This window comes from Suillus plorans (genome assembly GCF_016647745.1).
Source record: "Suillus plorans strain S12 chromosome Unknown HD556scaffold_121, whole genome shotgun sequence".
NCBI lineage: Eukaryota > Fungi > Basidiomycota > Agaricomycetes > Boletales > Suillaceae > Suillus > Suillus plorans.
In genome coordinates this window covers 3751-26456 of record NW_024537505.1, presented here as the reverse complement: position 1 = coordinate 26456, position 22706 = coordinate 3751, and the positions used below count along the sequence as shown (strand labels likewise).

The following is a 22706-nucleotide window of genomic DNA, read 5'->3' as shown; positions in this document are numbered from 1 at the left end:
GTACATGTTTTATGTCTTGTAGTACTTTCATTCATGCTACATAGGTATATACATTTGTTGTACAGGTGTATTAGTAGTAGTACATGTTCAAGCAAGCATTGTTTTTGGTTGTCATCCTTCCCTGCGGTTTGCACCTGAGTGAGGACTATCAAAGAGTGCATCCATCAGCCTTGCACGAGCAGCTTGACCTGGAGTGCCTTCATATGTCCTGTCACCAACTACTTCTTCACCATCTGGACTCTCAATCTCTTGATCAATAAAATCTTCCCCCTCCGCACGGGCCCACTTTAGAGAACTCTGGTATGTTCCATCCTTCTTGTGATGCTCAATTTCAAAGCGAATGATCATGTTGTGCAGGATGATGCAACACTTGATCCACTGTACAGCAAACTCAAGGTCTTTTTTAGCCTGGATCCTGAACCAGAGCTCTCAAAGGGACTGGAACCATCCCTTTAGAACAGCAAATGTGTGTTCAACATGAACATGGATCTAAATAAATAAATAAAATCAATTTATTAAAATATGGCCCTTCAAAAAAATACCTTAGAGAGGTGATAATTAAATGACTTCTGGTTCTTTGTCAGCTGCCCATTACGAGGCTTCTTGAAAGGGGCAATGCACCATGGCTCCAATGGATATGCACTGTCTGCCCAAACCCAATGACCATCAGGCAGAAGGTCAGCATGATCTTCATAGAGACGGGTAGATCGAAAAGCAAATGCATCATGGACACTTCCAGGATGACCCAGAGCATAATCCACAATAAGAAGGTTATGGGGTAAAATGACTGCCTAGAATTAAATCAATTTTTGCACAAGAATATAAAAAAATACAAAAATACCTGACAGCCAAGGGAATACTTGAATTTCCTATCAAAAAATGTCTCACCATAGTAACCAGGTTTGGTGAAAATGTCCACAGTTGAACCATCAATGGCTAAAAAGCCACCTCTCCACTCTGGGCAGGTACGTGACTCAGCAAATTTGCGAGCCAAATCAGCATCCTCAGAGTTATCTGCTGGAAAGCAGATAAACTGATCATGGGCATCAAGCACCGCAATCATCACACGATTAGTGCAATTAACCACAGACCCAACACTCACACCTGCCCATTAAGCAATATCCTCAAGAGTAATGGCATTGCCATAGTGGCCTGCCCGATTCAAAAAAATGGCAAGCTGGATGGAGACAGGGAGCTGAGGATTGTTGGATTTGTTTTGGAAGATAGGGTGATTAGAGATATGATCGAGGATGTCATCAAAAATCTTGGGGTCGACGCGAAGTTTCTGCCAAAACAAGTGAGGGCAGTGTTCTTCATGATGAATTAACATGTGAAGCTGAGAGGCTCGTGGAGGAAGCTCATCAGGCTTATGGAGTACACGAGCCTTCTGAACCTCATCACAGAGGGCATTAATGGTATTGTAGAGCCTGTTGTAAGGCAAAATGACATCATCTGAAGATGTAGAACTGTCGCTAGAAGAATTGGAGGTCCCTGTCATAGGGGAGAGGGGGGATGGGGGGGAGCTAAAAGACAGATTGATTGTGTCATCATCTGAAGTAGAAAGTGAGGTGCCAGAGCTGGAATCATCGGAGCTAGAGTTGGAGTCGGAGTCAGAGTCAGAGTCGGAGTCATAGTCAGACCAATCATCTAAGATATCCTGGTGCTGTAGCTTGGCCAAAGCAAGTTCAGCCTGATCTACAATATCCAGGAGTTCTTGATGTGTGGATGGCTGAGGCATACTAGTTACAGTGGGGTGGAATCAATGAGATCAAATCCCCTATCTATGCATATATGTGACATTGATTTTGGCAGAGTTTAAATGTTCGGCAAATTCCGAAGCTTCGTCTCATGCTGAGCATGTTGGTGTCATCGACCTCACCCTCAAATCTGGATGCTCACCTACAGCGCTGAGCATGACACCATCAAGTGTCATGCACTCAACAAGGTAAGTAATTTTTTGTTCTATTTGCAAGTTGTAGCTAAGATTTATCCAGACTAGCTAATAGGGGAGCTCAAAGTTGAACGCTCACATTTATGCTTATCATTGCTTATGCTTACACCCTCCAATTACACACCAAAGCTGATTATGTAATATTGAGCAAATTTCAATTGTTGTGCAGCCAGTGTGAGGCCACTGTACCATGGCACAAGTTTGTTTACATGATCAGTATCTTCATGCATATCTGTTGTTCATGGTCCTCCGCACCCTCACCAATCCAGAATTGACACCAGAAGATGCTGCTTTACTCCTTAATTGTGATATTGCTTGTGTCCTCATGATTTAATGTATATGCTATCTACAGAAATGATCCTCTGTCACCAAAGCCCCCAGTGTTCGCCTTGCTTGGGAGTTTGCCCAGAATCCATCTGACCACTCTCGATTTGTTAACATGCTTTGGGTGTCACCAGAAGTCTTCCATGTGTTGCTCAATCTGATTGAGGACCATGTGGTTTTCCAAAATAATTCCAACAATGCACAAGCTCCAGTTCAATTGCAGCTTGCTGTCACACTCTATTGAATGGGTTGCTATGGAAATGGTGCATCATTAAAAGATATTGCTTGCTATGCAGGGATCTCCAAGGGTAGTGTTGAGAAATTCACTGAGCGATGTTTTACGGCCATTGAATCTCTACATAATGCATTTGTGCACTTGCCCACTTGGGAGGAAAAGGAAGTGGAGAGATGTTGGGTTGACAATCACCTTGGATTTCAGGGGACTTGGAGGGAGGGCTGGGTAATGTATGATAGGATAATTGTTGTTCTATATGCAAAACCTGGATTAAATGGAGATGCCTACTTCACTCAAAAAGCAAATTATGGGCTTAATCTACAGGTAATTTCCTTCTCTCATAGAGAAAAAATATTCACCCCATCAAATCTCCACATTATAGACTATTCACATGGCCTTACTGGATCTGCTCATGATGCTTCTGCATTTGAGCATACAGCTGCCATTAGACATGCTGACTGGTTTGTTGCTGGCAATGAGTTTGCATGGGTAGACTCAGCTTATTCTGTCAGTGCTCATACAATTCCAGTGCACAAGCGACCTGCATCACTTCTCCCAGATAACACCTTGTTTGATAGTGCTGTTGCTCATCTTAGGGTGCGATCAGAGCACTGCATAGGTGCTTCGAAGGGGCACTGGCAATGCTTGAGGGGACTTCGTATCAACATCGAGCAGCATGTCAATGGATGACTATTGCAATTATTTTTCATAATCTGGTGATAGATGTTGAAGGAGCAACCAAGGGAGAAGATTTTTCTGCTGTGCACACTCGAGCAGAGGAAGAAGAAGATAGAGGACCCACTGATCTTCCTATGGATAATGATGAGCAAGGTGGTGAAGCGAAGCGGCAGCATTTAGTTGAAGAACTACTAGCATTCCGACAGATGTAACTAAATATCTATCAATCTGTGTCAATCTGCATCAAAAGTATCTATAAAAGTGAGCAGGAAAACATAAAGGAGTAATGAGATGAAGGACTGGTCATGACCAGGGAGTGTAAGAATTAATGAGTGTAGGAAAATTAAAAGGGTATAGGGCCAGAGCACATAAGACTTATTCTACTCAATTTTATCCCAATCAGGAGAGTAGTGAGCATGAGCACACTTGGGAAGTCAGGGATTAGCAAGATTATGCTCCAACTCCTCAAGCCTCTCTTGATACTGCTCAACTGTCGAGATAGCAGTAAACTCTCAGAGAAGAAGGTCACGGCTCTTGAGCCTCATCTCTGCATCGGCACGAGCATTGATAGCATCCATGCTTTTTCTACCAGAAGTATCAGTTGAGAACAGGTTCAAACATTAGATAAACTTATGTTTGCAACTTAAGCAATACTTCCTCCATGCCTCACTTCTTCGGAACCTTGGCAATGTGCTGCTTTGCCCTCACAAGAACATCTGACAAAAGAATTCGGTGTAGAACAGGGAAGAATGGGAATTTGGCGACAATTTCATCTATTCAAACAATCAAATCAAGCATATGAAAATATACAAGAAATCATACCCCAGATGCTCTGCATCTTGATGGTGGTTGTTGAATCAGGTCCACCCACAGGGACATAACAGTCGAAGAACTCATTTTTGGACGGGTTATCTTCCACATCAGAGCCATAAATCCCCTCACTAGTGGTTCTGAGATGTTTGCCATGTTGCTGATATTTCCGCATTAAGCTATGTGTGGTGTGAGTCCCTCATATGATGCAATCTAAAATAAAGTAACATACTGGTCATACTTCCATTTGACAGCTTTGCCTGTTGCTGTCGGATTGAGCTTATAGCTCTTAGGTAAGACAACAGCTCCGATCTGTTGAAATACTGTTATCTTGCTGTCCCCAGATGTATTCTGCTTCAATGTCAAGAACATAGTATATGCAAGTATCTGAAACTAAATACTCACCTCCTTCTTTTTCCGCTTGCCAAGCAACACCAGCCTGTTATCGTCCTTTTCAACCTCCGACAGTAGGCTCCATGTCATGTCTTTGGACCAATGAACATCCGGGATAGCAAGGGCAGCATCCTTCTTTGGCATGGTGCTGACACTGGAAGATATATCTTAGTGGCTGGCAATCGACAGTACAAATCAGTGAGAATGGGGGTGTAAGTGTAAGCAACGATAAGCATAAATGTGAGTGTTCAACTTTGAGCTCCCCTAATACTCCTGCAAATGCCTAAGTGTTGTTTCCAAGTCCGATATCATGCTGATGGTGTGCCGAGCATTTTAAGCTCGAGTTTTACAAACTCAAGCCGAGTCTTAGCGGGCCTTAGCGAGTGTTTTAGCGAGTCTCGAAAAGTACTTTGAGTATCGCTAGTGTTTAGCTGGTGTTTAACTGAGTTTTCAAGAGTTTCAAAATTTGATTTGAGTACATGATGGTTGATGTACCTGTGCCCAGAGGGAGTCTTGGACTCCCACTATGCATGGACATTGATCTATTAAGTACATGATGGTTGATGTGCCTACACACAGAGGGAGTCTTGGACTCCCATCATTGCATGAACAAGCTGTGAAGTATATAGGAGTTGATGGGCTTGTGCACGGAGGGAGTCTTGGACTCCCACTAAGGTAGATGACTTGCGAATTTAACGAACATCACATGATGTGACCACAGTGTGACATGCTTATGAGATGACGATGACGAAGCGGCAAACACTGTGGAGACACAATCATGAGTAGAGCAGTGTAGACAAAACGATGTGTGCAGCAGATACTAGTGGGACTCAAAATAACTTCCAAAAACTTTTGGAAACTCGCGTAGAGCACGGCTAAACCTTCCAACACCGCCTAAAGGCGTCGAGAAACTCGGCTAAAACAGCATCCAACAGCTGCAGCACAGGCGGCATGACATATGCATATGAGCGGACTTCAAAGCACTTAGGAGATTTCAATGCACTAAGGATAAAACAAATATATTCGTAGCTACTAGTTAATGCGCTGACATGTAATTAAATATCGACTGGAGGGAGAGAGGGAATCAAAGCTTTCTGTCTGCTCAGCCTGCCGTCTACTCAGCGTGCCCTGGCTCCTGTTAAGAACGTGCTCAAGGGTCGGATCCGAAGGGCTTGGCTTCAGCTTGTGCGCTGCGCCCCTAACTTCCGAAGGCTGTTGAACGATGTCCGGAGGGCGTCGGGCGATGTCCGGAGTCCGATGTCCGATGCGCAGGAATTCCGGTGGACGTTCGGGAACAAGAGATAAGACTAATCCGGACAAAGTCCGAACTAGAAAGGAAACAGTGGAGGACTACCAAAGGTAGAGGCGGAGGTGATAAGTCTATAGGAGTCAATCCTAAGACGAGTGGAGGTCCTTAGTAAAATGAAGACGGAAATGAATAAGGGACGGAAAATAAAGTGTACTAACTGATAAGGGAAATACCAAAGGGATAAGGCACGGAAGTTAGACGTGGGTCGGATCCGGACAATATATAGAAGTCAGCCGGATCCGGAAATCCGGAAATGATGAGTGTGATAGGTCCGGATCCAGAACACGGGATATGACAGCTCCCTACTATCCTCCCTTGAACATCCCTCAATCCTGGCACACTCAAGTGCTGGCTCTACGCCATGTGGGATGACGCACGTGTTGGTGCTTGAAGCCATGGCTTGGGCTCAACCAGGCTGTGAGGAGAAGTGCGAATGTGTTGGGGACTGGCGTGACCGAGCACCGTTAGGATGCATAACAAAATGTGTGCAAGCATGAATGAACGGCTGTAAATGAGTGTAAACAGGTAGACATGAGTGAGAATGACTGGATACGAGCAGATATGAATGTGAACGAACAGATACGAGCAGATACGAATGTGAATGAACGGATAAGAGACCACATGTGTGCGAGAGTGACTGCAAACCCAGAGTGGCTGCATGTAGCAGGGGATCGGAACTTTGGTGGATGTTAGCGACAGTCTGGTGGAGGTCAACAAAGACTTGGCGGATGTTAGGGTATGACGGTCTCAGAGGTGGAGGTCAATGAATCAGCACGCTGATGGTGGTGGAATTCAAACTCCGATTCAAACTCTGACAAATCAGTTGGAGATCGGACGAGCTGATAAGAGATCACACTGTGAATTCCCCCGCACCATGCCTCATCAATCCACACGTAAAGACATCTTGAATGCTGTTGATCAGGCTGCACTTGCATTAGCCAAGTTGCAGTATCAGGATATCCTCGACGACTGGTCAGACTTTGAGTCTGACACCAACTCTGACCTGGACTCGCTTTCAACTTCAGATGATGATTTCAGATTCTTCCAGTGACGAATCCGATAACGTTGCTGCACCCTACGACAGGCTCCAGGACACCATTGCTGCTCTTCGTGACGAGGTCAAGAGGGCACGTGTACTCCATAAGCCCAATGAGCCCCCTCCACGAGCACCTCAGCTTCATATGCTGGTTCACCATGAGGAACACTGCCCTCACCTGTTCCAGCAAAAACTTCGTGTCAACCCAGAGATCTTTGACGATATCCTCGATCATATCTCTGATCACCCTATCTTCCAGAACCAGTCCAACAATTCTCAGCTCCCTGTCTCCATCCAGCTTGCCATTTTTTTGAATCGGGCAGGCCACTATGGCAATGCCATTACTCTTGAAGGATATTGCTTAATGGGCAGGTGTGAGTGTTGGGTCAGTGGTCAATTGCACTAATCGTGTGATGGTCGTGGTACTTGATGCCCATGATCAGTTCATCTGCTTCCCAGCAGGTGACTCTGAGGATAGTGACCTGGCTCGGAAATTTGCCGAGTCACATACTTGTCCAGAGTGGAGAGGTGGCTTTCTAGCCAATGATGGCTCAACCATGGATCTGTTCACTAAACCTGGTTATTATGGTGAGACATTTTATGATAGGAAGTACAAGTATTCCCTTGGCTGTCAGGTATTTTTTTTTTCCATCTTCATGTGCAAAAATTAATTTAATTCTAGGCAGTCATCTTGCCCCACAACCTCCTGATTATCGACTACTCTCTTGGTCACCCTGGGAGTGTCCACGATGCATTTGCTTTTCGGTCTACTCATCTCTATGAAGAGCATGCTGATCTTCTGCCTGATGGTCATTGGGTTTGGGCGGACAGTGCCTATCCATTGGAACCATGGTGTATTGCCCCTTTCAAGAAGCCTCACAATGGATGGCTGACAAAGAACCAGAAGACATTCAATTATCACCTCTCTAAGGTATATTTTTTTTTTGGTAATTTTCAATTGATTTACATTTATTTAGATTCGTGTTTGTGTTGAACACACATTCACTGTTTTGAAGGGACAGTTTCAGTCCCTTCGAGAGCTCCATTTCAGGATTCAGTCGGAGAAAGACCTTGATTTTGCTGTGCAGTGGATCAAGTGTTGTATCATCCTGCACAATATGATCATCTGCTTCGAAATTGATCGTCGCAAACAGGATGGAACATATGAGAGTTCTCTAAAGTGGGCCTGTGGAGAGGGTGAAGATTTCATTGCTCAAGAGTTTGAGGCTCCAGATGGTGATGAGGTAGTTGGTGACAGGACATATGAGGGCACTCCAGGTCAGGCTACTCATGCAAAGCTAATGTCACAACCCAATAACGAATTAATGCTGGGCAGAGACTAGGACTCAAACAACAAGATAATCACAAAAAAGGATAAGGCAGCAGGTACGTCTTGGTATTGCTCACTTGGAGATACAAGAGGTTTGAACTAAAGAACTACTGACTACAAGACACTACCTATATACACATATTGTAACTGAGATCGAAACTGAGTCTGAACTAACTACCAATCAAATAATAAGATGATATCGTACTGATTCTATATATAACTATGATGTCATGACATGTGCCGCAGCAACCGTAAGGTTCTGGAACATTCTGTCAGGGTCGTTTGGAATAAAGTTTAGTCCGGCATACTCCGATAAGTCACGTGACTCGTTCATAGGTTCTTTAGGTAACTCTACAATAGACGCCGTTGTTGGGACATCTTCGACTATAAATACTTTCTTAGTAACAGGCGCTGTGACTGGGCGCTTAAAGGACTTAGAATTTAGGAACGTATAATGGTTTGTATTTGGAACTCGTGACAGCTAATGGATGAGCTCTTTGACAGTCCTCAATCTCATGCACAATGTAGGGCAGGATGAGGATCATATTGACATGTGCTACTACCAAATGTACAACATATATATGTACCTATGTAACACCAACTTGAATCAGAGCAGTACCAATGAAGGCAGGAATGAGAACAGTGTAGGAGAAAAACATACATGCAACAACAAAAAACAGAACATATGATGGTAGTACAAATAAAATGATAGCGACAACACGCAACAGCAACAACAAACAAAGTGCAACAATGATAACGACGACAAACGAATCACGCGGCTCCATCCGACGCTGGGGTCCTGTTGCCCTGCATCATCTGGTGAAACTGTATCTTGAGCCGGAGGGTCTCGGCCTCCTTGTCGAGCACCAACAAATGCGCTTGATGCACTCGAATATCCGTCTCGCGAAGGCAAATCTCGGCATCTTGTTGCTCCTGCAGACGTTGATGGGAGACAGTGGCTTGGGAGGCCTCATGCTTGCGGGCACCGCAAAGCCATTCATATTTCTTCGAGTCATGATGGTGTTCGCTCTTCGGCATAAACTACTTTTATACATTCTGCTCCTGTTGAATTGATTTTGAAATTTCAGCTTTGTCACTCTAAGTAACGCTGTGGCACGTGATGTTCGTTGAATTCGCAAGTTGTCTACCTTATGAGTACATGATGGTTGATGAGCCTGTGCACAGAGGGAGTCTTGGACTCCCGCTATGCAAGGACATTGATATATGGAGTACATGATGGTTGATGAGCCTGTGCACAGAGGGAGTCTTGGACTCCCGATATGAGAGGGAGTCTTGGACTCCCGCTATGCATGGACATTGATATATGGAGTACATGATGGTTGATGAGCCTGTGCACAGAGGGAGTCTTGGACTCCCGCTATGCATGGACATTGATCTGTGGAGTACATGATGGTTGATGTGCCCACACACAGAGGGAGTCTTGGACTCCCGCTATGCATGGACATTGATATATGGAGTACATGATGGTTGATGAGCCTGTGCACAGAGGGAGTCTTGGACTCCCGATATGCATGGACATTGATCTGTAGAGTACATGATGGTTGATGAGCCTGTGCACAGAGGGAGTCTTGGACTCCCGATATGCATGGACATTGATCTGTAGAGTACATGATGGTTGATGAGCCTGTGCACAGAGGGAGTCTTGGACTCCCGCTATGCATGGACATTGATCTGTGGAGTACATGATGGTTGATGTGCCCACACACAGAGGGAGTCTTGGACTCCCGCTATGCATGGACATTGATCTGTGGAGTACATGATGGTTGATGTGCCCACACACACAGGGAGTTCTGGACTCCCACCATTTCATAGACAGCTGTAGAGTAAGATAGTGATCATATGAATTTGATGAACATATCACATACATGTGGAACTCTTGCTGGAATACTGTAGATAGATTAAGAGCAGCACATCATATGATGTGACATTTATTAAATCCATAAACTGCTATCTTACATAGGAGTTGATGGGCTTGTGCACAGAGGGAGTCCTGGACTCCCATCATTGCATGAACAAGCTGTGAAGTATATAGAGGTTGATGGGCTTGTGCACAGAGGGAGTCCTGGACTCCCACCATTGCATGAACAAGCTGTGAAGTATATAGAGGTTGATGGGCTTGTGCACAGAGGGAGTCCTGGACTCCCACCATTGCATGAAACAAGCTGTGTCAAAAGCTGAGACTAAATTGATCCTAGGTGGATCCTAGGGGGTCTCATAACGGGCGGGGGGGCGGGGATTTCTCCTGTATCGTGATTTCTTATTCTTGACTCAGGGAGGCGGTTCCTTTGATTATTCTGTGGTCTTTGCTTTGGTGATGTTCCTTATGGTGGCCCTGGTCTGAAGCGATGCGTGGGCAGAGGTCAGAATTTTGATTCATGTAGACTTGATTTTGTACGTCGAGTCGCTTTTTTTGTATTGCTTGATTTCGACTGGATGATTGCTGTCGTAATATTATTTCTGCGGTGGGCCGAGGATTGACTTTGGTTGCGATTTGACTTGACTTTTGCTGTTTTATTGCTTGACTTTCCTTGATCGATGGCTTATGATTGATTTCTTACGGGTCGGGCGAGGACAGAACCTTGAGATGACTTGGCTTGATTTTGGTTGATATTTGTGATTTTTTTGTGTTTGTATGGCTGCGGTGCGGGTGTATTTTGGCAGTTTTATCGCTGGAGTAGTCTTGCTTGTATGGGGTGATGCATCTTTGTGGTCGGAATGTTGTGCTGACTTGAATTTGATTTTGCTTGATTTTTGCGATTTTGTTGCTGGGGTGGTATGGGATCGTAGTCTTTTCCTTGATTTTTGCTTGTCTTCCTGTCTTGGTCTGGCGTGTTGTATTGGTTGTGGTGCCGAGAACCGAGACAACGAGACAATACGTTTTCATCCTAAGCTGAAGCCTAGCTCTAACAGGTGGGCGGGTGGGATTTGCTTCATTCGTAGCTTGGTGTGTTTCCTTGATTCTGCTGCGTTATTGCTATCGTAGTCTGGGGTGACGCTTTGGTCGAGGTCAGAATTTGCATATGATTTTTGCTTGATTTTTGCGCTATTGTATTTGTGGCGGGGGCGGTGTCTTTGTCTGGGGTGATACGTTGGATGAGGACAGAGCCTTGTGTTGAATTGACATGATTTTATTGTTGTGGTGCGAGTCGCTTGATTTTTTGCTGCGGTAGTCTTGGGCGAGAGGTTGAAATCTTGTTTGGACTTCACTTTGTTTTGCTTGATTTTTGTGATTTTATCGCGGTGATGTTGCTTGATATTGGCTGTTTGATTGTCTGCGGAGATGTGTCTGTGAGGTCAGAATTTGGTTTTGACTTGACTTCATTTTGCTTGATTTTTGTTATATTTTGCGCATTAGTTGCTGCGGTGGATGCGTGGATTGGCAGAGGACAGAGTTTTGATTTGCTTGATTATTGCTGTGGTGGATGTGGCGGGGAACAGAGTTTTGATTTGCTTGATTGTTGCTGTTGTAGGGATTGTTGCGGGTGGTATTCGTCTGGGGTGACGTGTTGGCTGAGGTCGGAATTTGGTTTTGACTTGACTTGATTTTGCTTGATTGTTGTATGTTTTTGCGCTTTTGTTGCTGGGACTTTGCTTGATGTTGGCTGTTTTGTTGCTATGGTGGTCTTGGCTGAGGACGGAATTTTGTTGTTGCTGGGGCGGTGCTTGTCTTGGGTGATGCATTGCGGTAGGTCAGAATTTGGTGCAGACTTGACTTGGTTTTGCTTGATTTTTGTGATTTTTGATGATTTTGTTGCCGGGGAGTGGAGCGAGAGCGTATTGGTATTGGGGGGATTTTGTTGATTTTGCTTGACTTTGAGTTGTAGTCTGGTGGGGGGATGTTGGTCATATTACTGTATGTGGCCGAGAAACAAGACACCGAGACAATACATTCCTTATGCTAAGCATTAACCGAGACAACGAGACACCGAGAGAATACGTTCCTTATCCTAAGCGAAGCTAACGAGACACCGAAGCCTAAACTAACGAGACACCGAAACCTAATGAACCGAGACACCAAACGCTAAGCTAACATGGGCGGGGGGTGGGGTGGACTTGAATTTATCTTGGTTGTTATCTTTGATGTCTTGCGTCGATTTGATTACGCACTTGAATTCGTCTTGGTTGCTATCTTTGTTGCATTTCCTTGATTTGATTATGATCATGCGGTTGGTATATTTGGATACAGATGCTACATTTCCATCAAGGTTTTCTTGGTTGCTTGATTTGATGTGCGTAAAGGTGAGCGGATGATACATATTATATGCGGATGCTTCATTTGCGCAAAGATAAGGTATGAGGATGATGTGTTGACTTTGTTTGATGTTGTCTTGACTTTGCTTTATTTTGCTTATGGTGATGGCATGATCTCGACTTCATTGTGCTATGACTATCATAATTGGGCGAGGCATTGGGCTGAGGTCGGGATCTTATTGTATCTTTGCTTGATTTTAGTTATTGCTGGGGTGGCGCTTGTCTTGGTCGATGCGTTGGTGGAGGTCAGAATGCTGTTTCGATTCGACTTCATTTTGCTTCATTTTTGTTGTTTTGTTCCTGTGGTATTCCTTGATTTTGGCTGTTTTGTTTCTGTGGTGGTATGAGATTGCATCGCTATTGTATCGCTCGTATCTTGGCATGGTAGACACTGAGCGCATTGGTCGAGGTCAGGATCTCATTTTGCAATTTGACTTGATTTTGGCTGTTTTATTCCTTGACTTTCCTTGATTTGTGGCTCATGTCTGATTTTATATGGGTCGGACGTGGATGGAATTGACGCAATGGATGAGGACAGAACCTTGTATAGACTTGGCTGGATTTTGCTTGATTTTTGTGATCTTATTGCTGTGGCGTAGCTTGATTTTGTTGTCTTTGCTGCGGTAGTCTCGGGTGAAAGGTCGAAATTTCATTTTGGCTTGTCTTTGGTTTGCTTCATCTTTGAGATTTTATTGCTGATATGTTGCTTGATTTTGGTTGTTTGATTGTCTGGGGTGATGCGTATTTGAGGTCAGACTTTTGTTTTGACTTGACTTTGTTTTGCTTGATTTTTGTGATTTTTTGTGTGTTGATTGCTGCGGTGGCGGTGGTATTGGGCGAGGACTGAACTTTGTTTTGATTTGCTTGATTTTTGCTTGACTTTCCTTGATTGCGGCTGTTGTAGCATGGCGGTGCTTGTCTGGAGGTGATGCGTCAGGCGAGGACAGGGTCTTGTTTTGACTTGACTTCATTTTGCTTGATTTTTGCGAATTTGTTGCTGGGGTGGTATGATATTGTGTTGCTATCATGGTATTTTCCTTCACTTTCCCTTGTGTTGCTGTCGTAGTCTTGGATATTGTACCGCGAATCTTATGGCGTGGTGCTTGGAAGCGCACATATTATATGTGTCTGGGGTGATGCATTGGCTGAGGATGGAAGTTTTGCTGTAACTTGATGTCAGATGTTTGCTTTATTATTGCTGCGGTGGTCTTGGGCATTGTATTATATTGCTTGTCTTGGGGTGCCGAGAGCCGAGACACCGAGACAATACGTTTTCATCCTAAGCTGAACCTAGCTCTAACGGGCGGGGGGCGGGGATTTCTCCTGTATCGTGATTTCTTATTCTTGACTCAGGGAGGCGGTTCCTTTGATTATTCTGTGGTCTTTGCTTTGGTGATGTTCCTTATGGTGGCCCTGGTCTGAAGCGATGCGTGGGCAGAGGTCAGAATTTTGATTCATGTAGACTTGATTTTGTACGTCGAGTCGCTTTTTTTGTATTGCTTGATTTCGACTGGATGATTGCTGTCGTAATATTATTTCTGCGGTGGGCCGAGGATTGACTTTGGTTGCGATTTGACTTGACTTTTGCTGTTTTATTGCTTGACTTTCCTTGATCGATGGCTTATGATTGATTTCTTACGGGTCGGGCGAGGACAGAACCTTGAGATGACTTGGCTTGATTTTGGTTGATATTTGTGATTTTTTTGTGTTTGTATGGCTGCGGTGCGGGTGTATTTTGGCAGTTTTATCGCTGGAGTAGTCTTGCTTGTATGGGGTGATGCATCTTTGTGGTCGGAATGTTGTGCTGACTTGAATTTGATTTTGCTTGATTTTTGCGATTTTGTTGCTGGGGTGGTATGGGATCGTAGTCTTTTCCTTGATTTTTGCTTGTCTTCCTGTCTTGGTCTGGCGTGTTGTATTGGTTGTGGTGCCGAGAACCGAGACAACGAGACAATACGTTTTCATCCTAAGCTGAAGCCTAGCTCTAACAGGTGGGCGGGTGGGATTTGCTTCATTCGTAGCTTGGTGTGTTTCCTTGATTCTGCTGCGTTATTGCTATCGTAGTCTGGGGTGACGCTTTGGTCGAGGTCAGAATTTGCATATGATTTTTGCTTGATTTTTGCGCTATTGTATTTGTGGCGGGGGCGGTGTCTTTGTCTGGGGTGATACGTTGGATGAGGACAGAGCCTTGTGTTGAATTGACATGATTTTATTGTTGTGGTGCGAGTCGCTTGATTTTTTGCTGCGGTAGTCTTGGGCGAGAGGTTGAAATCTTGTTTGGACTTCACTTTGTTTTGCTTGATTTTTGTGATTTTATCGCGGTGATGTTGCTTGATATTGGCTGTTTGATTGTCTGCGGAGATGTGTCTGTGAGGTCAGAATTTGGTTTTGACTTGACTTCATTTTGCTTGATTTTTGTTATATTTTGCGCATTAGTTGCTGCGGTGGATGCGTGGATTGGCAGAGGACAGAGTTTTGATTTGCTTGATTATTGCTGTGGTGGATGTGGCGGGGAACAGAGTTTTGATTTGCTTGATTGTTGCTGTTGTAGGGATTGTTGCGGGTGGTATTCGTCTGGGGTGACGTGTTGGCTGAGGTCGGAATTTGGTTTTGACTTGACTTGATTTTGCTTGATTGTTGTATGTTTTTGCGCTTTTGTTGCTGGGACTTTGCTTGATGTTGGCTGTTTTGTTGCTATGGTGGTCTTGGCTGAGGACGGAATTTTGTTGTTGCTGGGGCGGTGCTTGTCTTGGGTGATGCATTGCGGTAGGTCAGAATTTGGTGCAGACTTGACTTGGTTTTGCTTGATTTTTGTGATTTTTGATGATTTTGTTGCCGGGGAGTGGAGCGAGAGCGTATTGGTATTGGGGGGATTTTGTTGATTTTGCTTGACTTTGAGTTGTAGTCTGGTGGGGGGATGTTGGTCATATTACTGTATGTGGCCGAGAAACAAGACACCGAGACAATACATTCCTTATGCTAAGCATTAACCGAGACAACGAGACACCGAGAGAATACGTTCCTTATCCTAAGCGAAGCTAACGAGACACCGAAGCCTAAACTAACGAGACACCGAAACCTAATGAACCGAGACACCAAACGCTAAGCTAACATGGGCGGGGGGTGGGGTGGACTTGAATTTATCTTGGTTGTTATCTTTGATGTCTTGCGTCGATTTGATTACGCACTTGAATTCGTCTTGGTTGCTATCTTTGTTGCATTTCCTTGATTTGATTATGATCATGCGGTTGGTATATTTGGATACAGATGCTACATTTCCATCAAGGTTTTCTTGGTTGCTTGATTTGATGTGCGTAAAGGTGAGCGGATGATACATATTATATGCGGATGCTTCATTTGCGCAAAGATAAGGTATGAGGATGATGTGTTGACTTTGTTTGATGTTGTCTTGACTTTGCTTTATTTTGCTTATGGTGATGGCATGATCTCGACTTCATTGTGCTATGACTATCATAATTGGGCGAGGCATTGGGCTGAGGTCGGGATCTTATTGTATCTTTGCTTGATTTTAGTTATTGCTGGGGTGGCGCTTGTCTTGGTCGATGCGTTGGTGGAGGTCAGAATGCTGTTTCGATTCGACTTCATTTTGCTTCATTTTTGTTGTTTTGTTCCTGTGGTATTCCTTGATTTTGGCTGTTTTGTTTCTGTGGTGGTATGAGATTGCATCGCTATTGTATCGCTCGTATCTTGGCATGGTAGACACTGAGCGCATTGGTCGAGGTCAGGATCTCATTTTGCAATTTGACTTGATTTTGGCTGTTTTATTCCTTGACTTTCCTTGATTTGTGGCTCATGTCTGATTTTATATGGGTCGGACGTGGATGGAATTGACGCAATGGATGAGGACAGAACCTTGTATAGACTTGGCTGGATTTTGCTTGATTTTTGTGATCTTATTGCTGTGGCGTAGCTTGATTTTGTTGTCTTTGCTGCGGTAGTCTCGGGTGAAAGGTCGAAATTTCATTTTGGCTTGTCTTTGGTTTGCTTCATCTTTGAGATTTTATTGCTGATATGTTGCTTGATTTTGGTTGTTTGATTGTCTGGGGTGATGCGTATTTGAGGTCAGACTTTTGTTTTGACTTGACTTTGTTTTGCTTGATTTTTGTGATTTTTTGTGTGTTGATTGCTGCGGTGGCGGTGGTATTGGGCGAGGACTGAACTTTGTTTTGATTTGCTTGATTTTTGCTTGACTTTCCTTGATTGCGGCTGTTGTAGCATGGCGGTGCTTGTCTGGAGGTGATGCGTCAGGCGAGGACAGGGTCTTGTTTTGACTTGACTTCATTTTGCTTGATTTTTGCGAATTTGTTGCTGGGGTGGTATGATATTGTGTTGCTATCATGGTATTTTCCTTCACTTTCCCTTGTGTTGCTGTCGTAGTCTTGGATATTGTACCGCGAATCTTATGGCGTGGTGCTTGGAAGCGCACATATTATATGTGTCTGGGGTGATGCATTGGCTGAGGATGGAAGTTTTGCTGTAACTTGATGTCAGATGTTTGCTTTATTATTGCTGCGGTGGTCTTGGGCATTGTATTATATTGCTTGTCTTGGGGTGCCGAGAGCCGAGACACCGAGACAATACGTTTTCATCCTAAGCTGAACCTAGCTCTAACGGGCGGGGGGGCGGGGATTTCTCCTGTATCGTGATTTCTTATTCTTGACTCAGGGAGGCGGTTCCTTTGATTATTCTGTGGTCTTTGCTTTGGTGATGTTCCTTATGGTGGCCCTGGTCTGAAGCGATGCGTGGGCAGAGGTCAGAATTTTGATTCATGTAGACTTGATTTTGTACGTCGAGTCGCTTTTTTTGTATTGCTTGATTTCGACTGGATGATTGCTGTCGTAATATTATTTCTGCGGTGGGCCGAGGATTGACTTTGGTTGCGATTTGACTTGACTTTTGCTGTTTTATTGCTTGACTTTCCTTGATCGATGGCTTATGATTGATTTCTTACGGGTCGGGCGAGGACAGAACCTTGAGATGACTTGGCTTGATTTTGGTTGATATTTGTGATTTTTTTGTGTTTGTATGGCTGCGGTGCGGGTGTATTTTGGCAGTTTTATCGCTGGAGTAGTCTTGCTTGTATGGGGTGATGCATCTTTGTGGTCGGAATGTTGTGCTGACTTGAATTTGATTTTGCTTGATTTTTGCGATTTTGTTGCTGGGGTGGTATGGGATCGTAGTCTTTTCCTTGATTTTTGCTTGTCTTCCTGTCTTGGTCTGGCGTGTTGTATTGGTTGTGGTGCCGAGAACCGAGACAACGAGACAATACGTTTTCATCCTAAGCTGAAGCCTAGCTCTAACAGGTGGGCGGGTGGGATTTGCTTCATTCGTAGCTTGGTGTGTTTCCTTGATTCTGCTGCGTTATTGCTATCGTAGTCTGGGGTGACGCTTTGGTCGAGGTCAGAATTTGCATATGATTTTTGCTTGATTTTTGCGCTATTGTATTTGTGGCGGGGGCGGTGTCTTTGTCTGGGGTGATACGTTGGATGAGGACAGAGCCTTGTGTTGAATTGACATGATTTTATTGTTGTGGTGCGAGTCGCTTGATTTTTTGCTGCGGTAGTCTTGGGCGAGAGGTTGAAATCTTGTTTGGACTTCACTTTGTTTTGCTTGATTTTTGTGATTTTATCGCGGTGATGTTGCTTGATATTGGCTGTTTGATTGTCTGCGGAGATGTGTCTGTGAGGTCAGAATTTGGTTTTGACTTGACTTCATTTTGCTTGATTTTTGTTATATTTTGCGCATTAGTTGCTGCGGTGGATGCGTGGATTGGCAGAGGACAGAGTTTTGATTTGCTTGATTATTGCTGTGGTGGATGTGGCGGGGAACAGAGTTTTGATTTGCTTGATTGTTGCTGTTGTAGGGATTGTTGCGGGTGGTATTCGTCTGGGGTGACGTGTTGGCTGAGGTCGGAATTTGGTTTTGACTTGACTTGATTTTGCTTGATTGTTGTATGTTTTTGCGCTTTTGTTGCTGGGACTTTGCTTGATGTTGGCTGTTTTGTTGCTATGGTGGTCTTGGCTGAGGACGGAATTTTGTTGTTGCTGGGGCGGTGCTTGTCTTGGGTGATGCATTGCGGTAGGTCAGAATTTGGTGCAGACTTGACTTGGTTTTGCTTGATTTTTGTGATTTTTGATGATTTTGTTGCCGGGGAGTGGAGCGAGAGCGTATTGGTATTGGGGGGATTTTGTTGATTTTGCTTGACTTTGAGTTGTAGTCTGGTGGGGGGATGTTGGTCATATTACTGTATGTGGCCGAGAAACAAGACACCGAGACAATACATTCCTTATGCTAAGCATTAACCGAGACAACGAGACACCGAGAGAATATGTTCCTTATCCTAAGCGAAGCTAACGAGACACCGAAGCCTAAACTAACGAGACACCGAAACCTAATGAACCGAGACACCAAACGCTAAGCTAACATGGGCGGGGGGTGGGGTGGACTTGAATTTATCTTGGTTGTTATCTTTGATGTCTTGCGTCGATTTGATTACGCACTTGAATTCGTCTTGGTTGCTATCTTTGTTGCATTTCCTTGATTTGATTATGATCATGCGGTTGGTATATTTGGATACAGATGCTACATTTCCATCAAGGTTTTCTTGGTTGCTTGATTTGATGTGCGTAAAGGTGAGCGGATGATACATATTATATGCGGATGCTTCATTTGCGCAAAGATAAGGTATGAGGATGATGTGTTGACTTTGTTTGATGTTGTCTTGACTTTGCTTTATTTTGCTTATGGTGATGGCATGATCTCGACTTCATTGTGCTATGACTATCATAATTGGGCGAGGCATTGGGCTGAGGTCGGGATCTTATTGTATCTTTGCTTGATTTTAGTTATTGCTGGGGTGGCGCTTGTCTTGGTCGATGCGTTGGTGGAGGTCAGAATGCTGTTTCGATTCGACTTCATTTTGCTTCATTTTTGTTGTTTTGTTCCTGTGGTATTCCTTGATTTTGGCTGTTTTGTTTCTGTGGTGGTATGAGATTGCATCGCTATTGTATCGCTCGTATCTTGGCATGGTAGACACTGAGCGCATTGGTCGAGGTCAGGATCTCATTTTGCAATTTGACTTGATTTTGGCTGTTTTATTCCTTGACTTTCCTTGATTTGTGGCTCATGTCTGATTTTATATGGGTCGGACGTGGATGGAATTGACGCAATGGATGAGGACAGAACCTTGTATAGACTTGGCTGGATTTTGCTTGATTTTTGTGATCTTATTGCTGTGGCGTAGCTTGATTTTGTTGTCTTTGCTGCGGTAGTCTCGGGTGAAAGGTCGAAATTTCATTTTGGCTTGTCTTTGGTTTGCTTCATCTTTGAGATTTTATTGCTGATATGTTGCTTGATTTTGGTTGTTTGATTGTCTGGGGTGATGCGTATTTGAGGTCAGACTTTTGTTTTGACTTGACTTTGTTTTGCTTGATTTTTGTGATTTTTTGTGTGTTGATTGCTGCGGTGGCGGTGGTATTGGGCGAGGACTGAACTTTGTTTTGATTTGCTTGATTTTTGCTTGACTTTCCTTGATTGCGGCTGTTGTAGCATGGCGGTGCTTGTCTGGAGGTGATGCGTCAGGCGAGGACAGGGTCTTGTTTTGACTTGACTTCATTTTGCTTGATTTTTGCGAATTTGTTGCTGGGGTGGTATGATATTGTGTTGCTATCATGGTATTTTCCTTCACTTTCCCTTGTGTTGCTGTCGTAGTCTTGGATATTGTACCGCGAATCTTATGGCGTGGTGCTTGGAAGCGCACATATTATATGTGTCTGGGGTGATGCATTGGCTGAGGATGGAAGTTTTGCTGTAACTTGATGTCAGATGTTTGCTTTATTATTGCTGCGGTGGTCTTGGGCATTGTATTATATTGCTTGTCTTGGGGTGCCGAGAGCCGAGACACCGAGACAATACGTTTTCATCCTAAGCTGAACCTAGCTCTAACGGGCGGGGGGCGGGGATTTCTCCTGTATCGTGATTTCTTATTCTTGACTCAGGGAGGCGGTTCCTTTGATTATTCTGTGGTCTTTGCTTTGGTGATGTTCCTTATGGTGGCCCTGGTCTGAAGCGATGCGTGGGCAGAGGTCAGAATTTTGATTCATGTAGACTTGATTTTGTACGTCGAGTCGCTTTTTTTGTATTGCTTGATTTCGACTGGATGATTGCTGTCGTAATATTATTTCTGCGGTGGGCCGAGGATTGACTTTGGTTGCGATTTGACTTGACTTTTGCTGTTTTATTGCTTGACTTTCCTTGATCGATGGCTTATGATTGATTTCTTACGGGTCGGGCGAGGACAGAACCTTGAGATGACTTGGCTTGATTTTGGTTGATATTTGTGATTTTTTTGTGTTTGTATGGCTGCGGTGCGGGTGTATTTTGGCAGTTTTATCGCTGGAGTAGTCTTGCTTGTATGGGGTGATGCATCTTTGTGGTCGGAATGTTGTGCTGACTTGAATTTGATTTTGCTTGATTTTTGCGATTTTGTTGCTGGGGTGGTATGGGATCGTAGTCTTTTCCTTGATTTTTTGCGTGAAGTGTTCAATACTTGAATCTTGACCTGCAATGGCGTCAATCAATGCACACACAGACTCCGAAACTCTTGACAAACACATGCCAGCTCTCAATCGATGCAAATGCACAATGGAAACTCTTGATAAATATGCACTAGCTCTCAATTGCCAAAGTTGTGCAGTGTGCAAGCCGCGGAACGTGCACATAATATTAGTGCAGATATAACACCATTTATATTCTACACCAGTACTAGATGACATATGGACTCATATTGTGTACTTTTATATAATTGTGTATCTGTATATAATAGACACTGCAGGCAGTGAAATGTATTATATTAGGCATATATGACATTGTTTACACTCAGGGAGCAAGTCGGCGTGGTGCATTGGTCTGACTACTGTATAATTTCGACCTTAGGTTCATCACACCGTCGCAAGCCCAATGAACCTAACCTATTTTTTGTGACAGTCACAGCTGTTTTGGTCAATGAACCTAATTTTGTGACATAACATATGATATGTTTGTTTTTAGATATGTTTTTTTATGAAAACATTCACTTAACCACTTTTTTTCCCTCCGCATTGTCATTTTTGAACTATATTTGTGTAGAAAGTACATATATTATCTTACTACATATGAACCTTGTGAACTTATTGTAAGTTTGTCACAGCTGTCCTCGAGAGACGAACCTGTCACAAAACCATTAGGTAATGCAGTGCAGAAATTCCCACGAACCTAAGGTCGAAATTATACAGTATGATTTTGAATCAAAGTCACAGAAGTTGTAGAAGTTGTAGAAGTCCAAACATGGACAAATGGTGACCGACTTACCATTCTTGGAATATTAGTGTCAACTTTTGACTATGTAGACATCTGACTAGTCATCCCCGGGACCACAAAGATTCCACCCGGTCGATCTAATACCATGGAACAAGCAGGTATGCTCCAATTCTTTGTCATCCTTGGAATGAAATTCATCTTTTTCAGATACATCATGCAATGTACTTCTCGATACTTCAGAACAAATTGCAATGCGAGACACTTCCCAGGAACACGTCAAGCTTTCTAAGTCTCAGATTCGTAGGAGAAAACGAGAAGAGAGGAGAGAAAGGCAACATAAATTGTGTCTGGCAGAACAAAGGGCTATCTGTACGTCCCACCAGCACATTTTATTCTATCTAATGTCCTCGATAGTGTTTGCTAAGTACCAGATGGGCACAAACAAATGGAATAAGCAGAGAGCAGACCAAGATGCTCTTTTTGTTGTAGAACAACAGGAAACTGGTACGTCATATAGGCATATTTTATTCCATCGGCTGCTGATACGATCATTTCAAAGGGTCTTCGAGGTCCAATATTCACAAGAAAATACGAAAAGAGAAGAAAGCGAAAAGGAAAGCATTGGTCGCAAAAGAACAAGAAGCTAGTGCATGTTATGACTTATTATATTCACTAGTTATAAGTAATGTATATAGAGACAATAGCAACACAAATGTTAGCACGCACGCAAGCGCTGCTAGTAGAGAAAGAGGCAGCACTGCTTGAAATGCAAGATGCAGCGCACAGAGACGCGTTAATCGCAGCAGAGAAGATTGCATTTTTGGAAGAGAGAATGGAAGATCTACTTACAGTGCTGAAAGAATCACCTGGGGGATTGTGATGATGGTCTTGACAGCCAAAGATCTTCGCAGTACCGCAGCAGTGGATGATCTAAGTGGTGAACCAAAGAAGATAGAGGGTGTCCTCCATGATCTGTAGTATACTTACTAGTACTTAACACAGGGCTGGGAGACTGTCGATTCGAGTGAACTTGTCAAATGACTTGGGAAG

The 22706-nt window shown here is 43.8% G+C and overlaps 4 protein-coding genes across 4 annotated transcripts; 1 reads left to right on the top strand and 3 right to left on the bottom strand.

Annotated features, from left to right (window-relative positions):
• Positions 1 to 3700: 3700 nt before the first annotated feature.
• On the bottom strand, positions 3701 to 4535 carry HD556DRAFT_1451113 (uncharacterized protein; the record flags this gene model as incomplete). The annotated part of the gene is made up of 5 exons (XM_041307879.1): positions 3701 to 3773; positions 3859 to 3961; positions 4011 to 4177; positions 4231 to 4349; positions 4404 to 4535. 5 exons carry the CDS (start codon positions 4533 to 4535, stop codon positions 3701 to 3703), a joined length of 594 nt encoding a protein of 197 aa, XP_041152513.1.
• Positions 4536 to 8816: 4281 nt separating this feature from the next.
• HD556DRAFT_1314573 (uncharacterized protein) lies at positions 8817 to 9140 on the top strand (the record flags this gene model as incomplete). The annotated part of the gene is made up of 1 exon (XM_041300955.1): positions 8817 to 9140. One exon carries the CDS (start codon positions 8817 to 8819, stop codon positions 9138 to 9140), a length of 324 nt encoding a protein of 107 aa, XP_041152512.1.
• A 5686-nt stretch (positions 9141 to 14826) lies between these two features.
• HD556DRAFT_1314571 (uncharacterized protein) lies at positions 14827 to 15675 on the bottom strand (the record flags this gene model as incomplete). Its single annotated transcript, XM_041300954.1, has 2 exons — positions 14827 to 15244; positions 15527 to 15675. 2 exons carry the CDS (start codon positions 15673 to 15675, stop codon positions 14827 to 14829), a joined length of 567 nt encoding a protein of 188 aa, XP_041152511.1.
• A 2484-nt stretch (positions 15676 to 18159) lies between these two features.
• Positions 18160 to 19008, bottom strand: HD556DRAFT_1314570 (uncharacterized protein; the record flags this gene model as incomplete). Its single annotated transcript, XM_041300953.1, has 2 exons — positions 18160 to 18577; positions 18860 to 19008. 2 exons carry the CDS (start codon positions 19006 to 19008, stop codon positions 18160 to 18162), a joined length of 567 nt encoding a protein of 188 aa, XP_041152510.1.
• Positions 19009 to 22706: the final 3698 nt, after the last annotated feature.